The sequence below is a fragment of the Papio anubis genome, chromosome 16 (genome assembly GCF_008728515.1).
Source record: "Papio anubis isolate 15944 chromosome 16, Panubis1.0, whole genome shotgun sequence".
In the NCBI taxonomy this organism is placed as follows: Eukaryota; Metazoa; Chordata; class Mammalia; order Primates; family Cercopithecidae; genus Papio; species Papio anubis.
Window position 1 is genome coordinate 73,215,738 of NC_044991.1, and position 19,217 is coordinate 73,234,954.

The 19,217-nt window shown below is 50.8% G+C and overlaps 1 protein-coding gene across 3 annotated transcripts in view; it reads left to right on the forward strand.

Moving 5' to 3' along the window:
* SLC12A5 (solute carrier family 12 member 5) overlaps positions 1-19,217 on the forward strand; it is a 39,808-nt gene that overhangs the window by 13,239 nt on the left and 7,352 nt on the right. For all 3 annotated transcript variants that reach the window (XM_031656802.1, XM_031656804.1, XM_031656803.1), the window contains exons 2-19: positions 200-294; positions 653-784; positions 1,025-1,171; positions 1,992-2,046; positions 2,523-2,653; positions 5,976-6,217; positions 6,944-7,155; positions 8,767-8,937; positions 9,246-9,344; positions 9,489-9,546; positions 10,553-10,727; positions 11,352-11,470; positions 11,811-11,909; positions 12,928-13,047; positions 13,454-13,558; positions 15,437-15,605; positions 17,494-17,689; positions 18,776-18,945. In XM_031656802.1, coding sequence (XP_031512662.1) covers positions 200-294; positions 653-784; positions 1,025-1,171; positions 1,992-2,046; positions 2,523-2,653; positions 5,976-6,217; positions 6,944-7,155; positions 8,767-8,937; positions 9,246-9,344; positions 9,489-9,546; positions 10,553-10,727; positions 11,352-11,470; positions 11,811-11,909; positions 12,928-13,047; positions 13,454-13,558; positions 15,437-15,605; positions 17,494-17,689; positions 18,776-18,945 — 2,495 coding nt within the window. The remainder of the gene's footprint in view (positions 1-199; positions 295-652; positions 785-1,024; positions 1,172-1,991; positions 2,047-2,522; positions 2,654-5,975; positions 6,218-6,943; positions 7,156-8,766; positions 8,938-9,245; positions 9,345-9,488; positions 9,547-10,552; positions 10,728-11,351; positions 11,471-11,810; positions 11,910-12,927; positions 13,048-13,453; positions 13,559-15,436; positions 15,606-17,493; positions 17,690-18,775; positions 18,946-19,217) is intronic.

Consider the following 19,217-nt stretch of genomic DNA (forward strand, 5'->3'; position numbering starts at 1 on the left):
ATACGCAGTGCATGCCAGCTAGTGCATTAGGCTCTGTGCACATGCTGTCAACTACAATTCTGCAAGGAAGGTGGTATTAGCGCCATTTTCCCAATGCACAAACTGAGATCAGAGGGCTACTGTGGCTACACCACTGTATGCCCAGGTGGTTGGACAACAACTGATTGGTGCCAGATCTCTGACCCCTCTGCCTTCTCAGGTGATGGCAACCCCAAGGAAAGCAGTCCCTTCATCAACAGCACTGACACAGAGAAGGGAAAGGAGTATGATGGCAAGAACATGGCCTTGTTTGAGGTGGGCTGCTAGGGCTGTTGGGCCCCCACCTGCAACTCATCATCCTGATTCATCAGCTGCTTCCTCCCTCCCTCCCTAGGGAATAGTACCCTCCTCTCCACCCCTCCTTTGAGTCCACCTTCTTCCTTGAGCCTCCCCATCCCTCCTCCCTCCTGGGATTTACTCCCTCTGCTCCCTGCCCTCCTCTCCTCATCCTACCATTCTTACCCCTGGTCTCCTCACCTGTTTCTCCTTTCCCATCTCATCCCAACCTCAATGGTTTAGTGCTACTTGTCCCCATCTCTTCTTCTGCCCCTCACCACCCAGCTCACTCCACCTGCTCCCCCAGACTCCTAGCACTGACACCCTCCCTCCGTAGGAGGAGATGGACACCAGTCCTATGGTGTCCTCCTTGCTCAGTGGCCTGGCCAACTACACCAACCTGCCCCAGGGAAGTAGGGAGCACGAAGAGGCAGAAAACAATGAGGGTGGAAGAAGGAAGCCGGTGCAGGTGAGGGCCTCGGGGGATGAGAAATGGAAGAAAAGGGATGGATGGGAGGTGGGGAAGGTTGGGGGAGAAAAATGGATTTGAATGGAGGGAGGTAAAGGGCACACGAATCAGAAAGGAGAGGGATGAAGGGATGGTGATAGAGAGAAGAGGAAGGTGGGGGTGGAAAAACATGGAGGAGGAGCACGCTGGGGTGTTGGTAATGATGAGGACTGCAGAGACTGATGCTGGCCTCCCTGGCAGGCCCCACGCATGGGCACCTTCATGGGCGTGTACCTGCCGTGCCTGCAGAACATCTTTGGCGTCATCCTCTTCCTGCGGCTCACCTGGGTGGTGGGCATTGCAGGCATCATGGAGTCCTTCTGCATGGTGTTCATCTGCTGCTCCTGTGTGAGTGACACCCCTCCCCTCACCACCCCCTGACAGCTGGGGCTTGGCAGAGACCTGGGGGTGGGAGGTGGGAGGATGGAAGCATGAGACCTGAGCTTTTTATAGGAACCACTGCTTATGATCTTTGAGAGTAAATTAGGCCTGACTGGTCCTTCCTGCATCTCACAGGCTTGTCCCTGATGGCTGTTAACCAGGTTTCACCTGGATCTCTCTGTGTGTGTAATTACACAAGTGATGCAGCTCATTGATGAAAATGATAAGGGTAGAGAAGAAAATAAAATTCACCTATACTCTTACAATAGTTAACATTTTGGTAGGTCCAGACTCACAAAAATGAGATGACATGTCACAAACAGCATTGTAGCCGAATTCTTCCCATTCTCTCTAAAAAATCAAATATTCGCCAAACACCTACCTCTTGATACATTTGCATATCCTCGTACATAACCTTGAGACAGCTCTGCATGTGAGGTACTCAGTGTCGGAGCTGTTACTCCTATTCTATAGATGGAGAAACTGAGGCTTGGAGAAGTGAAGTGAGTTGTCTCAGGTCAGTCAGCTGGTCTGAGACTGGGCTGGGATTTCCAGAGCTCTCTGATGCTGTGGCTTGCTTGGGCTCCTTCCGTTCGCATGGTGAATAAGAGGTTTTCTTGAGAAGAAGGACTTGGCAGGAGTAGAAGTTGGAACAGGCCCAGGGAGCAGCTCAGCGGAAGAGAACCTGTGGGTTTGGCTGGTGTTTATGGGGTATAAGGCTTGGCCCCCACCCAGGCCACTGCGGCCCCCACCCCAGCCACTGCTCTGATGATCTCTTTCCTCACAGACGATGCTCACGGCCATCTCCATGAGTGCAATTGCAACGAATGGTGTTGTGCCTGGTAGGTGACTGGGGCTTCGTGGCAGGGGGGATGGCTGGCTGGAAGGGGGGATAGAGCCCTGGGCTTTGGGGGACATCAAGACCCAAGAGAGGTAATATTATAGACTAGGGGGCTGGGCTGTATCTGTTCATGGGGTAGGTAAGGGCAGCCCTATTGGGGGCAGGGGAGGAGGAGGCAGCTGCCAGTGTTGAGTAGGGCAGCCCTCCCCCCACTCATCCTGAGACCCTCCTCTCCATCATCCGATTTTCTGAGCCACGACCTCCTTAAAGGGGTAATTAGCAACATGGTAATTAGTGCTGCAAAATCCAAGCAGAGTGGGTGCTTGTGTCTCTCACCAGTCCCCTTTCTAGGACTGCAGCCCATAAACCTGTGAGACCCGGAGCAACCCCCTTTTGCCTCTGTCACTGAACACCCCTCACCCCTTACAGCAGCCCAGTGCCCCCGACCCTCTCACTGATACCAGATTCTCTCTGCAGCTGGTGGCTCCTACTACATGATTTCCAGGTCTCTGGGCCCGGAGTTTGGGGGCGCCGTGGGCCTCTGCTTCTACCTGGGCACTACCTTTGCTGGGGCCATGTACATCCTGGGCACCATCGAAATCCTGCTGGTGAGAGGGGCTGAGGAGGAGGTGTGGAACCCCAGGCTGTCAGTCAGTTAATCAGTGCTCCCTGGACACCTCCTATAAGCCAGGCTTTCAGTGAGGCCAAAGATGTGGTTCAGTAAGGCCAAAGTCAGATGTGGTTCTGTTTCTAAAGAGTTCACAGTCTGGTTGGGGAGACAAGATACAATAATTATGTAATGTACACAGCTGTCGTTTATCAGGCACCCACTGAGCTCTCAGCATCCTTCCAAGTGCTTTCCAGCCATTCTCTTGAATCCTTATGAGGTTTAAGTATTATGATGCCCATTTTACAAATGAGAAGCTCAGAGAGGTGAGATAACTTGCTCAAGGTCACTCAGCTCTCAGGTAGGTGGCAGAGGTGGGTTGATGAATTAAAATACGGTAAAAATAATAACAGTAATGTTATGCAGCAGTTACCATTGTGTGATTGCCTCCCATGGGCCACAGACAGGTACTCTCTGATGTTAATGGTAGATGGCTGGTGGCTATTGGATTGCAAAAGAGAAGAACCAGCGGAGGGACCCATGTAAAGAGATCTGTTGGGAATAGTGACTGATGGAGAGAAACCAGGTTGCTGGGCAGTGCTTGAAGCCAGGACTGGTGACTTAGGTCTCCATCCTTCCTCCCCTTCCTGCAGGGCATGGGTGCTGATGAGGTGTCCCTGGTGGATAGGAAGTGGAGCTGACATGTCCCAAGCCCCTACTCTGTGCAGGCCCCAAGGCTTGAAGTATATCATTTTATTTTATCGTCATGACTCTCGTGAGTTAAAGGTGGCCATTTTATTTTCTTTTTTCTTTTTTTTTTGAGACAGGGTCTCACTCTGTTGCCCAGGCTGGAGTGCAGTGGTACAATCATGGCTCACTGCAGCCTGGAATTCCTAGGTTCAAGTGATCCCCCCTAGTTCAGCCTCCCAAGTACCTGGTAGGCACCACCATGCCGAGCTAATTTTTGTATTTTTTTGTAGATAAGTGTCTCACTATGTTGCTCAGGCTGGTCTCAAACTCCTGAGTTTTTTTTTTTTTTTTTTTTTTTTTTTTTTTTTTTAGACGGAGTCTCGCTCTGTCGCCCAGGCTGGAGTGCAGTGGCCGGATCTCAGCTCACTGCAAGCTCCGCCTCCCGGGTTCACGCCATTCTCCTGCCTCAGCCTCCCGAGTAGCTGGGACTACAGGCGCCCGCCACCTCGCCCGGCTAGTTTTTTGTATTTCTTAATAGAGACGGGGTTTCACCGTGTTAGCCAGGATGGTCTCGATCTCCTGACCTCGTGATCCGCCCGTCTCGGCCTCCCAAAGTGCTGGGATTACAGGCTTGAGCCACCGCGCCCGGCCTAAACTCCTGAGTTTTAAATGATCCTCCCACCTCAGCCTCCCGAAATGCAGGGATGACAGGCATGAGCCACTGCGCCTGGCTAAAAAGGTGGCCATTTTACAGATGAGGAAAGCGAGGCTCAGAGTTTAAGGAACGAATGGAAGGAATATGAACCTTGGTCTTTCTGACTTCCAGAGCCTTACACAAGTGATGCAGCTTCATTGATGAAAATGATAAGGGTAGAGAAGAAAATAAAATTAACCTATAATCTTACAATAGTTAACATTTGGTAGGTCCAGACTCAAAAAAAGGAGATTACATATCACAAACAGCATTGTAACTGAATTCTTCCCATTCTCTCTAAAAAATCAAATATTCACCAAACACCTACTTCTTGATACATTTACGTGTCCACTATACCACACTGCCTTGGAAACCTAAAACTAGAAGGTGCCACGGCTATTAGTTTTGCAGCAGATGGAAGAGGGCAGGACAGGGAGGATGGATGGGGCATGAAAGGCCTGAGGAGGCAAATGATGAGGGAGAACAATAGACTTCCATGACTTTTAAACATTAAAATATTTGAAAAATTGTTGTAAATGCAATTCTGCCCATTGCAGAAAATTAGGGCAATATCCAAGTCATGAAAAAATGTAAAGAAGGAAATAAGTCACCCAAAGAAAATCACCATTAACATTTTGGTGTATTGCCTTCTAGTTTTTGTTTTTCTATGTGATATTGTTTTCTGTCTATGTAAAATATAACCCTATACCATAAATGCTTCCCTAAGCAACTCATATTCTCTTTGTATGTATTATTTACAGTGAAAATAACTCTTGGAAGAATGTAAACATTAATATTTAGCATGGGAATTTTACAAAATACAGATGTGCACAAAGAATAGATTATCCAGATTTTTTATGATTCAGGGAAAGCTACTGATAACATTTTGATGTACTTATGAAAACACATACAGACATATACTAATATATGTATATATCTTCACATATAAGTTTATAAAAATGAGATAATAAGACATATTCTTTTTCAAAAATCTGATTGTGTTCACCTAATGTACCATGGATAGCTTTTAAAGTCAGTCCATATAAATCTATGTCAACTGGCTGGACGCAGTGACTCATGCCTGTAATCTCAGATCTTTGGGAGGCTGAAACAGTTGGATCACCTGAGGTCAGGAGTTCAAGACCAGCCTGACTGATATGGTGAAACCCTGTCTCTACTAAAAATACAAAAATTAGCCAGGGGTGGTGGTGGGCACCTGTAATCCCAGCTACCTGGGAGGCTGAGGCAGGAGAATCACTTGAACCCCGGAGGTGGAAGTTGCAGTGAGCTGAGATTGCACCATTGCACTCCAGCCTGGGCAGCAAGAACAAAACTTTATCTCAAAAAAACAAAAACAAAAACAAAACCAAAACAACAACAACAACCAAAAAAAACCCAACTACGCCATCTTTTTAAATAGCTCCATAGTCTGTGTGGGGATATCATGATTTATTCACCCAACCTCAAGTGGTGAACATTTATTTTAACCTTTCTATTAGAAATTATTAAAATGATAAATAATTATTAAGAGTTATAGTTAACAAAAATAACAGATGTAATCGCTTCCAGCATCCTTGCAATGTCATTTTTTTAAAAAATGTATTTTTATTTGTTTTTGGGATGGGATCTCATTATGTTGCCCAGGCTGGTCTTGAACTCCTGGCTTCAAGTGATCCTCCCACTTTGGCCTCTCAAAACACTGGGATCACAGGTGTGAGCCACCATGCCTGGCCTTGCAATGTAATTTTTAAATGGCTGCATCATAGTCCTTGCAGGACAGGCCATGCCTTCTTTAGTGATTCTATTACTGGATGTCTTTTCCAGTCTGGCACCACTGTGACTGTGCTGTGAGGAGCATCTTTTTTCCTAAAGCCCTTCCTGTAGTGCAAAGGGCCACTGACTTAGGTCTCTGTTCTTCCTTCCTGCCCTTTTCCCACAGGCTTACCTCTTCCCAGCCATGGCCATCTTCAAGGCAGAAGATGCCAGTGGGGAGGCAGCAGCCTTGCTGAACAACATGCGTGTTTACGGCACCTGTGTGCTCACCTGCATGGCCACTGTGGTGTTTGTGGGTGTCAAGTATGTCAACAAGTTTGCCCTTGTCTTCCTGGGTTGTGTCATCCTCTCCATCCTGGCCATCTATGCTGGGGTCATCAAGTCTGCCTTCGACCCACCCAACTTCCCGTGAGTGCTGCTGCTCTGAGCCCAAGGAATCATCCTCCTAACTCCCTGGCCCTGTTTCAGAGTCTGTGTGACAGTCTCTGCCAAACTCCCTCTCCCTGCCCCTCGGAATCTCAGTGGTGTGGGTTGGGAGCAGCTTCCCTTGGGAGGGAAAATCTCTCTTGGCTTGGGGGTAATCTCTTTAGAGTGGGGTAACTTTTCTGGAGGAGGGAACAATTTGCCTTGTAAGAGTCAACGGCTTGCTAGTGGGGTGGACTTACGAAGAATTAGGTGGGAACGAGTTCCAAAGCAATGAATACTGTCTGTGGTAGGGAAACTTTTCCTGGGTGGGGACAACCTCCTGGAATGGGACAGTCTCCTAGTGTTGGACAACTCCTCCAGGATGGGAAAAGACACAGAAGTCTAGAGGGTCCAGGGACTCAGATTCAAGTCCACTCCATCCACTGCTCAGACAGAGGTGCAGGGCGGCCCCCGAGACCGCTGTCCACGGTGCTGAAACACAGCGTTGCACTAATGCGGTGGTTCTCCACCTTGGCTGCTTATTAGAATCACTTGGGGAACTTAAAAAAAAAAAAAAAGCCAATGGCCAGGCTTCATTTAAATTAAACGAGGAACTCTGGATATGGGGACCTGGCGTCCGTGTGTTTAAAAGGTCTCCTAGTGGCTGTATTGTACAGCCAGGGCAAGGTTATGTGGCTCCCCACCTTCCTCCCTTGTTTCTCTCCCTAGGATCTGCCTCCTGGGTAACCGCACACTGTCTCGCCACGGCTTTAATGTCTGTGCCAAGCTGGCTTGGGAAGGAAATGAGACGGTGACCACAGAGCTGTGGGGCCTTTTCTGCTCCTCTCGCTTCCTCAACGCCACCTGTGATGAATACTTCACCCGAAACAATGTCACGGAGATCCAGGGCATCCCTGGTGCTGCCAGTGGCCTCATCAAAGGTCTGCGGGGGGACAAGGGCTGGCATCCAGGGAACGCTGCAGGGATTGTAGGTTAAGCGGTCAGGATTAAGGGGCCCTCCTTGGGATTCAGCTAAATTCAATCAGCTTTAACTGAGCACCTACTCTGGGTTACGTTCTGTCCTTGGCATCAGGGAGGAGTAAGGTGAAAAGGGGACAAGTATCTCACTGCTAGTAGGAAAAGAAGTCATCAACGTAACAAGCAGTCACTGAGCACCTACAGAGTGCCCAGCATTGTGCTGAGTGCTAGGAACACAAAATAAATATGCCACAGTTCCTGGCCTCAAGGAGACTAATGGCAGAAATAGATGTATTAGCAAATATATTATGCCATATGTAGATGTGCATTCAATGCACAGAGAATGCCCAGGGGAGGGAGAGTTCATGTATTTAAGATGGCAGTAGGCTTCCTGGACTCACCTGAGAAGGGTTTTGAAGGACAAATGAAAGATCTTCAGTTCTATGAGAAGAGTAAGGAAATTGCAACCAGAAGAACAGCTTGCCTAAAAGCACGCAGATGCAGAAGAGTATATTGTGTCCTTCCAACCGCAAGTAATTTGGTATGACTGGGGCATAAAGAGCAAAACAAGGTGGAGAAAGAAGCGATGCAGGAGAGGCTGGCATGAGCCACATCGTGGCAGGCCTTGGAAGCCATGTTGGAGAGTTGGGGCCACATTCTGAAGGCAATGAGGAGCCACCAAGGGGTTTTGGGAAAGGGAAGGATGTGGGTCAGATCTCCATTTTTTGAAGGTTCATTCTGGCTGCTAATGTAGATGGGTTAAAGGGGTGAGAGGAGAGAGGCAGGGGGCCAGGAAGGGGCTGATGCTGTGAGTCCAGGAGAGAAAGATGATGGTTTTCTGAATGAGAGTGATGGAGTGATGTCTGTGGGCATTACTGCAGTGCTTCTCAACCAGGGTTGTTTTGCCACCCGGGAAACATTTGGCTGTGTCTGCAGACATTTTTGGTTGTCAAAACTGGAGGGTGTACCTGGCATCTAGTAGGTAGAGGCCAGATGCTGCTAAGCATCCTACAATGCTATAGGGCAGTCCCCCACAGCAAAGAATTATCTGGCTGGAAAGGTCACTAGTGCCATGGTGGAGAGACCTTGGAATGGAGAGAAGGGGCGTATTTAAGAATTATTAAGGAGGGGTTAAAGGACAGAAGTTGGAGGTGGTATTGAAGTTGGGGAAGGGGAGAGGGAGCAGTGTAGGGCAGGGTGTCAGAATTGATGATGGTGCCATTTACTGAGATATAGGATGCAGGAAAGGAGCTGGTTTGGGGTGGGTGGATGGTGAGATGAATTTGGGACACATCGACTCAATCTGAGATGGGCCTTTATGTGCCTATTTACTCCACTAGATTGGACTATTTGATGGTAGAGACTGTGTCTGATTACTCTATGAAATCTCTGCACATGGCCTGGCCCAAATCAGGAGCTTAGGAAATGTCAGTGGAAATGAAATAGAGCTAAGGCCAGGGAGAATGAGATGGGGTTGATCTTGCCCCTGACATTTTGCCCCCTCCCAACTTCTGGTCCCAGAGCTCTGGTCCCCTGATGGCTGGCCTCCCCCTGAGCATTCTGTCTCCCCACAGAGAACCTCTGGAGCTCCTACCTGACCAAGGGCGTGATTGTGGAGAGGAGTGGGATGACCTCGGTGGGCCTGGCCGATGGCACTCCTATTGACATGGACCACCCCTATGTCTTCAGTGATATGACCTCCTACTTCACCCTGCTGGTTGGCATCTACTTCCCCTCAGTCACAGGTGAAGGGGAGCTCAGAGAGGGAAGACTCTGCCTGGGAGTGGATGGGGAGGAGAGAGTCGATGATGATGCTGGGAATTTCTTAGTCCAACAACCCCACCATGTAAGCAACCCCAACATTTCACTTCCCATTGGAGAGATGAGGGAATTAAGGCCAGGAGAAGCCAAGTAACACGGCCAAGGTCTCACACAAGCCAGTATGTTAGGACTAGATCCCAGGCTCACTGACCCTGAGGGTGGTGCCCTTTTTTCTCATCTGTCTGGTCTCCTGTGGCCAGGCTTCAGTCCTAGCTGTACTTCTGTTTTGCAGGTATCATGGCTGGTTCTAACCGCTCTGGGGACCTGAGGGATGCCCAGAAGTCAATCCCCACTGGCACTATCCTGGCCATCGCCACCACCTCTGCTGTCTGTATCCTGCACGGCTGCGCTGGGACCACCCTCGGGGGAGGACTAGAGGGAGGGCAGCTGAAGTTGCTGCCTTAGCTGCTGGTGCAGGAGGGGTGGGGATGGGGAGGACTGAACCGTGGGGATTCTCCTTTATTCTCTGCTGCAGACATCAGCTCCGTTGTTCTGTTTGGGGCCTGCATTGAGGGGGTCGTCCTGCGGGACAAGTAAGATAATTGGGGTTGATCCTATTCTCGGGGAGGGGTGGGTATAGAAGGCTGAGTTCTGGGAAACAGACCCAGCAGGGGGTGCTGGGACCTGTGTGAGGGGCCTGTGGGAGGGAGGCCACGGGGGTTGCTTGCAAAGTCCTCTTCTTATATTTCATCCTCCTTCTGTCATTCCGGTTCGAGAAACTTGAATGGTGTCTCATTTCCTTTAGGATAATGATACTTTCCTTTTCTTTAAAACGGATTAATTCAATAGTGTGTCTAACATTTACTGAATGTCCATGTATTGGTCACATAGACAGGAGTGGTATTTATCTGTGGTCTCTCTGAGATTCTGGAGGCAGCGCAGATAAATAACACATGGTTTTTGTACTGAAGGAGCTCTTTTGGGTGGGACTATGCTGGCCAACAGACTTTAAGTGCGGTCAGTGGGGCGGCCATATAGGAAAGCCTGGGGGCTTCAGTCCAGTCCTTCGGGGTCTTCCCAGGGAAGTCTTCTCAGAGGAGGGGAGGCTAGAAGTGTCTTATACACTTTATCTCACTTATCCTTCCTGCTTTCAAGGTTGAGCAGAGATTAGGCAGCTTGGAGGAAGGGCATTCCAGGCAATGGGGAGCCAGGGTGGAGGGAGAAATGTGTGCGCATGCCTGCAGCTATAAGTGCTGGGTGTCCTGGAGCACTCACGTCTGAAGGGCATGGGCACACACAACTGGCCGGGCGGTGTAGGGGGTCCTCTCAGAGTCACTTTCCACTGGTACCACCAGGCTCCTGTAAGGGAATGCAGTGGGGGACATGGGGCTGGGACCTATGCTGGAGCCAGGCCTAGAGGCCTGGTTTTCAGTATCAGGAAATTAGAGATTTATTTTATTAAGGAAAAAACAGTGGAACATTTGGGATTCTGCCTCCCCTGTGGCAGGCACACAGTTGGTTCTGTAGTTGGTATGGAGACCTGCCCTGGAAATCCAGGTGGCACTGCTCACCCGGCATCTTCTGTCCATATCATTCCAGGTTTGGTGAAGCTGTGAATGGTAACCTGGTGGTGGGCACACTGGCCTGGCCATCTCCGTGGGTAATTGTCATCGGATCCTTCTTCTCCACATGTGGGGCTGGGCTGCAGAGCCTCACGGGGGCCCCACGCCTGCTGCAGGCCATCTCGAGGGACGGCATCGTGCCCTTCCTGCAGGTCAGTGTGGGAGAAGAACAGCTCACCCTCAGTAGACCAGCCAGGCCCCTGCCCAGAGAGACCACACAGTGACCCAGGGCCATAACCAGCCTTAGACTACCTCCTGGGCCACTTCTGCTCTGCACTGCACTGAGAAGGATGAGTGTGTCTTCCTTGGGATTTGGCCCATGGTCAGTGCATCCCTTGGAGCATTGTCTGCTCTTGGGGAAAAAATAAATGGCCCTGTTTTGGCACAGTGGTTGGTCGGAGACTTGGGGAGGCAGTCAAAGGGCAAGAAAAGGGTAGCTTTCACCATGTTGCAAAAAAAAAGACTGATGGAGCACAGGATCGTGGTGGCTTGCTGGCTTCCTGACAGCTCCTCTCCCATCTGGTCCTCTGGAGCTGCTTTCCCCCTCTAGGGATCATTTGAACTTCATTGCACTGAGGTGCTGATGTCAGGGTGGGCAAGATGCAGCAAAAGCCTGTTATCCATTTGCATTCTCCTTGAGAAAGAGAAATGCATCTTCTCCCTACCTCCTCATTGGTGATAGGATTCCTGCCTCTATTCCACTGGTTCCCAAGACTACGGGAGAGGGCTGAGAAGTCCTTGAGGTCTCAGTCCCATGATGATTGCTCTGTCCCCAGGTCTTTGGCCATGGCAAGGCCAATGGAGAGCCGACCTGGGCCCTGCTCCTGACTGCCTGCATCTGCGAGATTGGCATCCTCATTGCATCCCTCGACGAGGTGGCCCCCATCCTGTCTATGTGCGTGCCTGACTTCTTGCCCTCCCCACTGGCTCAGGAGGTTTCTCTATCTGAATCCTGCAGCCGTTACCCATGACAACCCACCCAGACACTTTAACAACCCCAGGAAGTTCCCCACTGGTCATAGAAGCCCATCATTTGTTATAGAGAGATTCATCCACACGTGTTATCAGGGTGTGTTGTAAGGGTATTTGGCTTCACACCCCTTGCTAAGCACCAGAGCATGATCTGGCCACCTCCTGACTTCTTGTCCCCTTTCCCCCTTTCTCTCCCCACACTGCCGTTTCTGTTTCTGCCTCCCTTTGCATCTCTGTCTCCCCTGGGCCTTCCTGTGTTCCAGGTTCTTCCTGATGTGCTACATGTTTGTGAATCTGGCCTGTGCGTTGCAGACACTGCTGAGGACACCCAACTGGAGGCCACGCTTTCGATATTACCATTGGTGGGTGTTCTGTCCCCACACTTCCAGTGAACCACTTGCTTACTTCCACCCCACTCCTCACCTCACTCCAGTCCATCCCCTCTGGGTCTAAGGACCCCAAACGTGAAGAGGACATCCTTTTTTCTCCAGCTTTTGTTGACCAACTCACATGAGGAGGGTCCTGGAGAGGGTCTCCTAACAATCCTAAATAATAACATAGCAGCATCACAAGTGGTCTTGGCTGGAATCTCTCTCCTGTCCGTGATGCCCAATAGCTCACAATGTAGCAGGGAGGCTGGAAGTCAGCTGGCCAGAGTTCAAATGATGACTCTGCACTTCCTAGCTGTGAGACCTTGGGCTGATGATGTAGCTTCTCAGAACCTCAGTTTCCTCAGCTGTGAAATGGGCATGATAGCTGCACCTGCCTGTGGGTTCTTGTGAGGACTACAGTACATGGCAGATGCTCATTGCACAGGGGCTGCAGTTTCTCTCATCATTTTCCTCTATGGCTCTTCATCCTCACAATAGGCCCTCGGTGGCAGACAGAGCAGAAATGATCATGCTTGTCCTACAAAAGGAAACTGAGGCCCAAAGAGGGAAAGGGACTGGCCCAGTGTCCCCCAGCAAGACTGTGGCATAACTGGGCTAGAACCAGGGCTGCCCACTCCTGTCTGGATGCTCCAGCTTTGCTGGTGGCCTTCTCCTGGGAGGACCTGTTTCCACTCCCCTGAGACCCTGGCCTCAGAATGCACCTGGCCAGGCCTGTCTGGCAGGGTCTGAGGCACAGGGACAGGGTGGTGTGGGGTGTCAGGAGTTGGGCAGGGCATTGGGTGGTGCCCTGTCTGTGGCTTCTCCTTCACCCAGAAGGTCCCGTAGCTCCCTGATTCTCATGGGGATGATGGTGTGAGCTCCCCTAGACTGGCCTATTGCCTCCTAGGTCTTTCCCATGCCCTGCCCCATCTCCCTCTTGCTGTCTAAGCCCCGGCTTCAGCAACAACCCTGCTGGGGCTCAGAGGCTGGGTCTCTCCACCTTGTCCAGGACCCTCTCCTTCCTGGGCATGAGCCTCTGCCTGGCCCTCATGTTCATCTGCTCCTGGTATTATGCACTGGTGGCCATGCTCATTGCTGGACTCATCTACAAGTACATTGAGTACCGTGGGTGAGTGTGAGGAGTGGAGGTTGGGGTGGCTGGGGAAGGCTGAGGGGTGGTGGGAAGGAGAGGGAAGGAGTCATGAGGCATTAGGGTGGTGAGGGTGAGATGAAGCAGGGAGTGGGAGAGGATGGGGCTGGAGCAGTGGGAGAGGGTGATACGGGGTGACATTGGAAGATGGGGGGGTGGCAGAGCCTTTGAGAAATGGACAGGAATGGTGAGAGAATGGATTTAGAAGTGATTTTCCAAGGAAACTTAGCCAAGGCTTGGGTGAGTCTGTTGGCAGGAGTGATACGCATGTCCTTTCTGAGCCTGAGAGATGACTCTGCCCTGGGGTAGCCAGTGCAGTGTAGATGGTTCTCCCTGCCCGCTGCTGGCTTTCTGCCCTCACGTGATCCCCGTTCCTGGCTCCCAGGGCAGAAAAGGAGTGGGGCGATGGGATCCGAGGTCTGTCTCTCAGTGCAGCTCGCTATGCCCTCTTACGCCTGGAGGAAGGGCCCCCACACACCAAGAACTGGAGGTAAGTGGTGAGGGTGCAGGTGTGCGTAAGTGTGTGTGTGTGCATGTGTACAAGGCACAGGAGATGGGGGGAAGGGAGCAGGGCCTGACTTATTCTGCTTGATTTGTTTTGCTGAGTCGTGACCTAAAAGCCCAGCCTTGTCTGATTCCTTCCCACCTGCAACACCGAGGCTGAGCTGAGTTCCAGACATTTGTCCTCTAACCCCACCCACTATGCTAGCCTCCTGAGCAGCCATCCATTCATTCATTTCATTATTTCCATCATTTGTTCATAAAACATGAGTGCCTGATGTATGGCAAGTCCCCTTCCAGTCTCTGGGGATGTAGGAAGCTAACAGTTTTATGGAGAAAGACACACACGGGGACAGACAAACATCAGATCATGTAGCATTTGCTCTGAGACAGGTGGAATCGTTCCCTTTGAGAGTTATAGGGGTTCTTAGGCATCTCTAGATTAATGACAATTCCTCCATTTTATTCACGTGAAAATCAGGGATGCCAGGCGTGGTGGCTCCCGCCTGTAACTCAACAGTTTGGGAGGCTGAAGTGGGTGAGTGGGTGGATCACTTGAGGCCAGGAGTTCGAGATCAGCCTGGACAACATGGCGAGACCCTGTCTGTGCTAAAAATACAAAAATTAGCCAAGCGTGATGGCGTGCACCTGTAGTCCCAGCTACTCAGGATACTGAGGCAGAATAGCTTGAACCCAGGAGGCAGAGGTTATAGTGAGCTGAGATTGTACCACTGCACTCCAGTCTGGGTGACAGAGTGAGACGCTGTCTCAAAAATAAAATAAAATAGGCCGGGCGCGGTGGCTCAAGCCTGTAATCCCAGCACTTTGGGAGGCCGAGACGGGCGGATCACGAGGTCAGGAGATCGAGACCATCCTGGCTAACCCGGTGAAACCCCGTCTCTACTAAAAAATACAAAAAAAAAACCCCAAAAACAAAAAACTAGCCGGGCGAGGTGGCAGGCGCCTGTAGTCCCAGCTACTTGGGAGGCTGAGGCAGGAGAATGGCGTGAACCCGGGGAGGCGGAGCTTGCAGTGAGCTAAGATCTGGCCACTGCTGCACTCCAGCCTGGGCGACAGAGCGAGACTCCGTCTTAAAAAATAATAATAATAAAATAAAATAAAATAAAATAAAGGGAAATCGGAGGTCAGAGAGGATCTCACAGGTCACAGAAGGCAGATCTGGAGATGGAATCCTCACACCCCACCTCTTAGCCCTGGGTGCTGCATGCCCAACCCCTCATTCATCTCCCTGTGTTTCACCTTGCCAAGAGTAGAGCCTGGAACCCTGACCTAGGTTAGGGCATCATTGACTTGTCTTTGCCAATGTCTACTAAACTGGGCTCCCAGAACCTGGGACTCTATTATTTATCTGTGAATTCCCAAATGCTCAGCACATGGTCTAGCCCAGAGTAGGTGCTTACAGAATGCTACGAGGTTGATGGGTGGTTAGAGGACTAAGATGGCTAAATGACTAAGGAAAGGGATGCGTAGATGGGTGGATGGGCAAGTGTATGTACATGTGGGAGGGCAAAAGGGCAAATTGATGGATGTAAGAATGGATGATAGGTAGGTAGATGTGTGGATACTTGAGTGAATAATGCGTGTATCAGTAAATAAATATGCATATGAGTGGATGACTGAAGGATAAAATAGGTAGGTGGGTGGGTGGTTGAATGGATAGATAGGTGAGTGAGGTGAATGGAGAGATGGGTCGATGGGTAGATGGATGGATGGGTGGTGTGGGGTATAGGTGGATGGGACAGATGGTTATAGAGGAGAGATGGTTAGGTGACCTGGTGATGGGTGTATGGTGTGTGGGTGGTTGGTTATATAGTATATGGATCATGTGACTCTGCACTCTCTTCAGGCCACAGCTGCTAGTGCTGGTGCGTGTGGACCAAGACCAGAATGTGGTGCACCCCCAGCTGCTCTCATTGACCTCCCAGCTCAAGGCAGGGAAGGGCCTGACCATCGTGGGCTCTGTCCTTGAGGGCACCTTTCTGGAAAATCATCCCCAGGCCCAGCGGGCAGAAGAGGTGAGCAGAGGCCCTGGTGGGCTTGGGAAAAGGTCAGGACACTTAGGAAGACAGTCTCTATCCTTTTGTACTTTTCCTTCCTCATCACCTTCAGGATCAAAGGAGGTGCAGGCATTTCTTTTCTCTTCCTTAGAGGAAGAGCCTAAGGGCCTAGAGAGTGAGTTCTTTAGAATTCAAATCACAGAGTGAAAGACCATCAGAGGCAGAAGGGCCCATTTTATGGATAAGGAAACTGAGGCTTAGAGAAGTCAGGTCATACGTCTGAGGACAGGAAATGAAGATTCAAATTAGGACTCCTTGAACTCCTACTCTAGACTCCTTCCTGCCAACGTATAAATCTTTCAAGGTGATTGCCCAGCTTTGGACTCTTGATCCCTACAGTTTGGGGTTGACAAGGTGAGTATCCACATTTGATACAGGAAGAAACTGAGGCCCAGGGAGGGAAAGGTGCTTGCTGAAAGTCACAAAGCTGGCGGGAAGCAACATCAGGATTTGAACCCAGGGCCCTGCTCTGTGTCACCTTCTCTTGGCTCTACCCACTAGTCCACACTTACGGAGCAGCCTACAGAGCCAATGTGGGCTGTGGTGGCCAGTGTCTGCCTTAAGCACACAAAGAGGTGATTGGATCCCAGGGATAGTAGAGGAAGTAGGTTTTGTCTGAGGGTCAGGCCTTTCTCCCATCAGAGCTGTGGCTAGCAGTGGAGAGAGAAAAAGAGGCCCGAGGGAGCAGAGGTGAGATGAGGAGGGGCACCCCTGATGGCTTGCGACAGTCGCTGCTTCTGCCTCACTGGGTTGTTCACACCGATCTATCAGGGCCCAGAGCTGGAGGCCTTGACTGGTCAGTTCCATTCAACACGCGGTGGCTGAGAATGTGCAGTGTGCCAGGCATTGGGCGAGGCACAGGGGAGATGGAGATGTTCAAGACCAAGTCCCAGCCCTCGAGGTGCTCACAGGCTGGTGGGGAAGACAGAGCATACACAGAAGGCTCTCAGACCCACCGGATGTCGATAAATACTGTTAGAGTTAATAACATCAGAGTCGTACAATGTGTTGTGTTTACGATTCCTCAGGCAGGATACTAACTAAGCCCTATGTGCATGATTACATGTGGTTCTTCCTATTCCTAAACAAGGTAGCTGTCCTGACCCCTTTTTGACAGACAAGAAAACCAAGACTCAGAAGTTAGGCGACTCACCCAAGGTCACACAGCCAGGAGGTGGCAGAGATAGGAACTGAACTTCTATCTCTTTGACTTAGGGGTGGTGGTTAAGAGTGTGGGGGTTGGAGTCAGACTTCCCTAACTTGAATCCTCACAGTAAAATTAGCTGTGTATCCTTAAACAAGTCTTCATTTCTCCAAGCCTCAGTTTCCTCATCTATAAAATGAGAGTAACAAGACTATTTCCCTCGTAGTGCAGTTTAAATGGGGTGCCCTTAAAATACTTATTATGCTACTTAGAAAGATTGTTGAAACAAATTGTCTGGCTGTGCAGAGAAGCCCAGTTTAATTCTGGTCTGGATGGGGGTGGTATCTGAAGACAGCGACATTTGACCTGGGCCTGACAGGGCATCATGTACAACTTGGCAGGGGCGTGTGTCAGGGTGGTGGTGGAGAGCATGTCGGGCAGGGGGGCTGTGTGAGCAGGGGCAAGGTGGCAGAAAGTGTATGGTCAGATCATGCAGAACCTTGATTGATCAACAAGGAATGGGGCACAGAGATGATGGGGAGCCATGTGCCATTCTGGAGCCAGAGACTGACGTGATCAGAGCTGAGCTTCAGGAAGACTGGGATGAAAGGAGGGGAGAGATGGGAGGGAAGGAGGCTACAGTGGGCGCAGCCAGGGCCAGGGAGGCCTGAGGCTGGTCCTTGTCTGGTCCCCCTCCCCTAGTCTATCAGGCGCCTGATGGAGGCAGAGAAGGTGAAGGGCTTCTGCCAGGTAGTGATCTCCTCCAACCTGCGTGATGGCGTGTCCCATCTGATCCAGTCCGGGGGCCTCGGGGGGCTGCAGCACAACACTGTGCTTGTCGGCTGGCCCCGCAACTGGCGCCAGAAGGAGGATCATCAGACGTGGAGGAACTTCATTGGTAACGCTGTCGGGGGCTGGGGACGGAAGAGGGGTGGGGCTGGGGGCAGTAGAGGGGTGGAACTGGATTTCCACTCCTTTGGGCCAGAGGGGTTTCCCAAGCCCTGCATGCCAAGTGTGGATTCAGCATATGCAGGTGACAGCAGTCAAGGTTGGCCACGTGCCAGCCACTGTGCTGGGCGCTGGGGACTCCGCTGTGAACGAGACAGTCTTGGCTCCTGCAGCGCTTACAGGCCCTGGGAGGAACACAGTGCAGGGCAGTGGGAAGAGTTACAGCTCTGAAGTCACAGAGGCTGGGCCCACGTCTCAGCTCTGGTCCTTCCTAGTTGTGTGACTGTGCACACGTGACTTACTCCCTCTGAGATCAGATTTCTTGGTAATAGTAGGTAATAGTATATATAATAACTAATGTTTCTAGAATGAGCTCTGTGTGCCAGCAAGTTGAGGCTTTCTCTAATTCTCTCATCAGTCCTAGGAGGGCTCGGCATTGTTATCTCCATCTTTTTTGGTGTGAAACTGAGGCACAGAGAGATTAAGAAGTTTGCTTCTGCAGGGTTCAGTGGCTCACGCCGGTAATCCCAGCACTTTGGGAAGCCAAGGCAGGTGGATCGCTTGAGCTCAGGAGTTTGAGCTGGGCAACATGACAAACCACAGAATAAAGGAAAAAGAAATTTGCTCCAAGTCACAAAATGGGAAAGCCAGGTTTTGAACCAGCCCAGAGGCTACACTATTAGCTAAAAGCTATTCTGTCTCCTTTAGAGGTAGATCACAGTTACAAGGTGTTGGGAGGATTCAGTGAGGTCATACATGATGGATTCTTAGTAATCAGAAAGGGTAGGTGATGTTATTGCCATTTGACAGGTGGGGAAACTGAGGCCCAGAGAGGTTGAGAGACTTTCCCAGATCTAAACAATAAATATATGATGGGGCCTAAGCGATGCTGGTTTTCTGACCACTCAGCCCATGGCCAAGGCCACGTGGAGTGGGGCAGAGTGCTGGGTGCCAGGAGCCCTTGTGGCTGCTGCTGGGTGTTGGGAGAACCGGAGTCACTGTTTCCCCCTCTGGACCTCTCCTCGGCCTCCCTCAGAGCTGGTCCGGGAAACCACAGCTGGCCACTTAGCCCTGCTGGTCACCAAGAACGTTTCCATGTTTCCCGGGAACCCTGAGCGCTTCTCTGAGGGCAGCATCGACGTTTGGTGGATTGTGCACGATGGGGGCATGCTCATGCTGCTGCCCTTCCTGCTGCGGCACCACAAGGTGAGCTGTGTGTGTGAGTGTATGCATGTGTGAGTGTGTGTATGCATGTATGCATTTGTGTGCATATGTGCACAACCGCAGGTCAGACTCATGGGCTCTGGTCAGGGTCAGCTTCTGTGTCCTTCCTCCCCTGTAAACTCCTGGGAATGGGATCCGCTGACCTCCTTCATTCTGAGATGTTAGGAACTGATGGTTTCTCCTCTTGCAGGTGCACTGCTGTAAGGAGAGCAATGCTTAACCTAAGCCAGTGATGCTTTCTTTAACAGGGGACC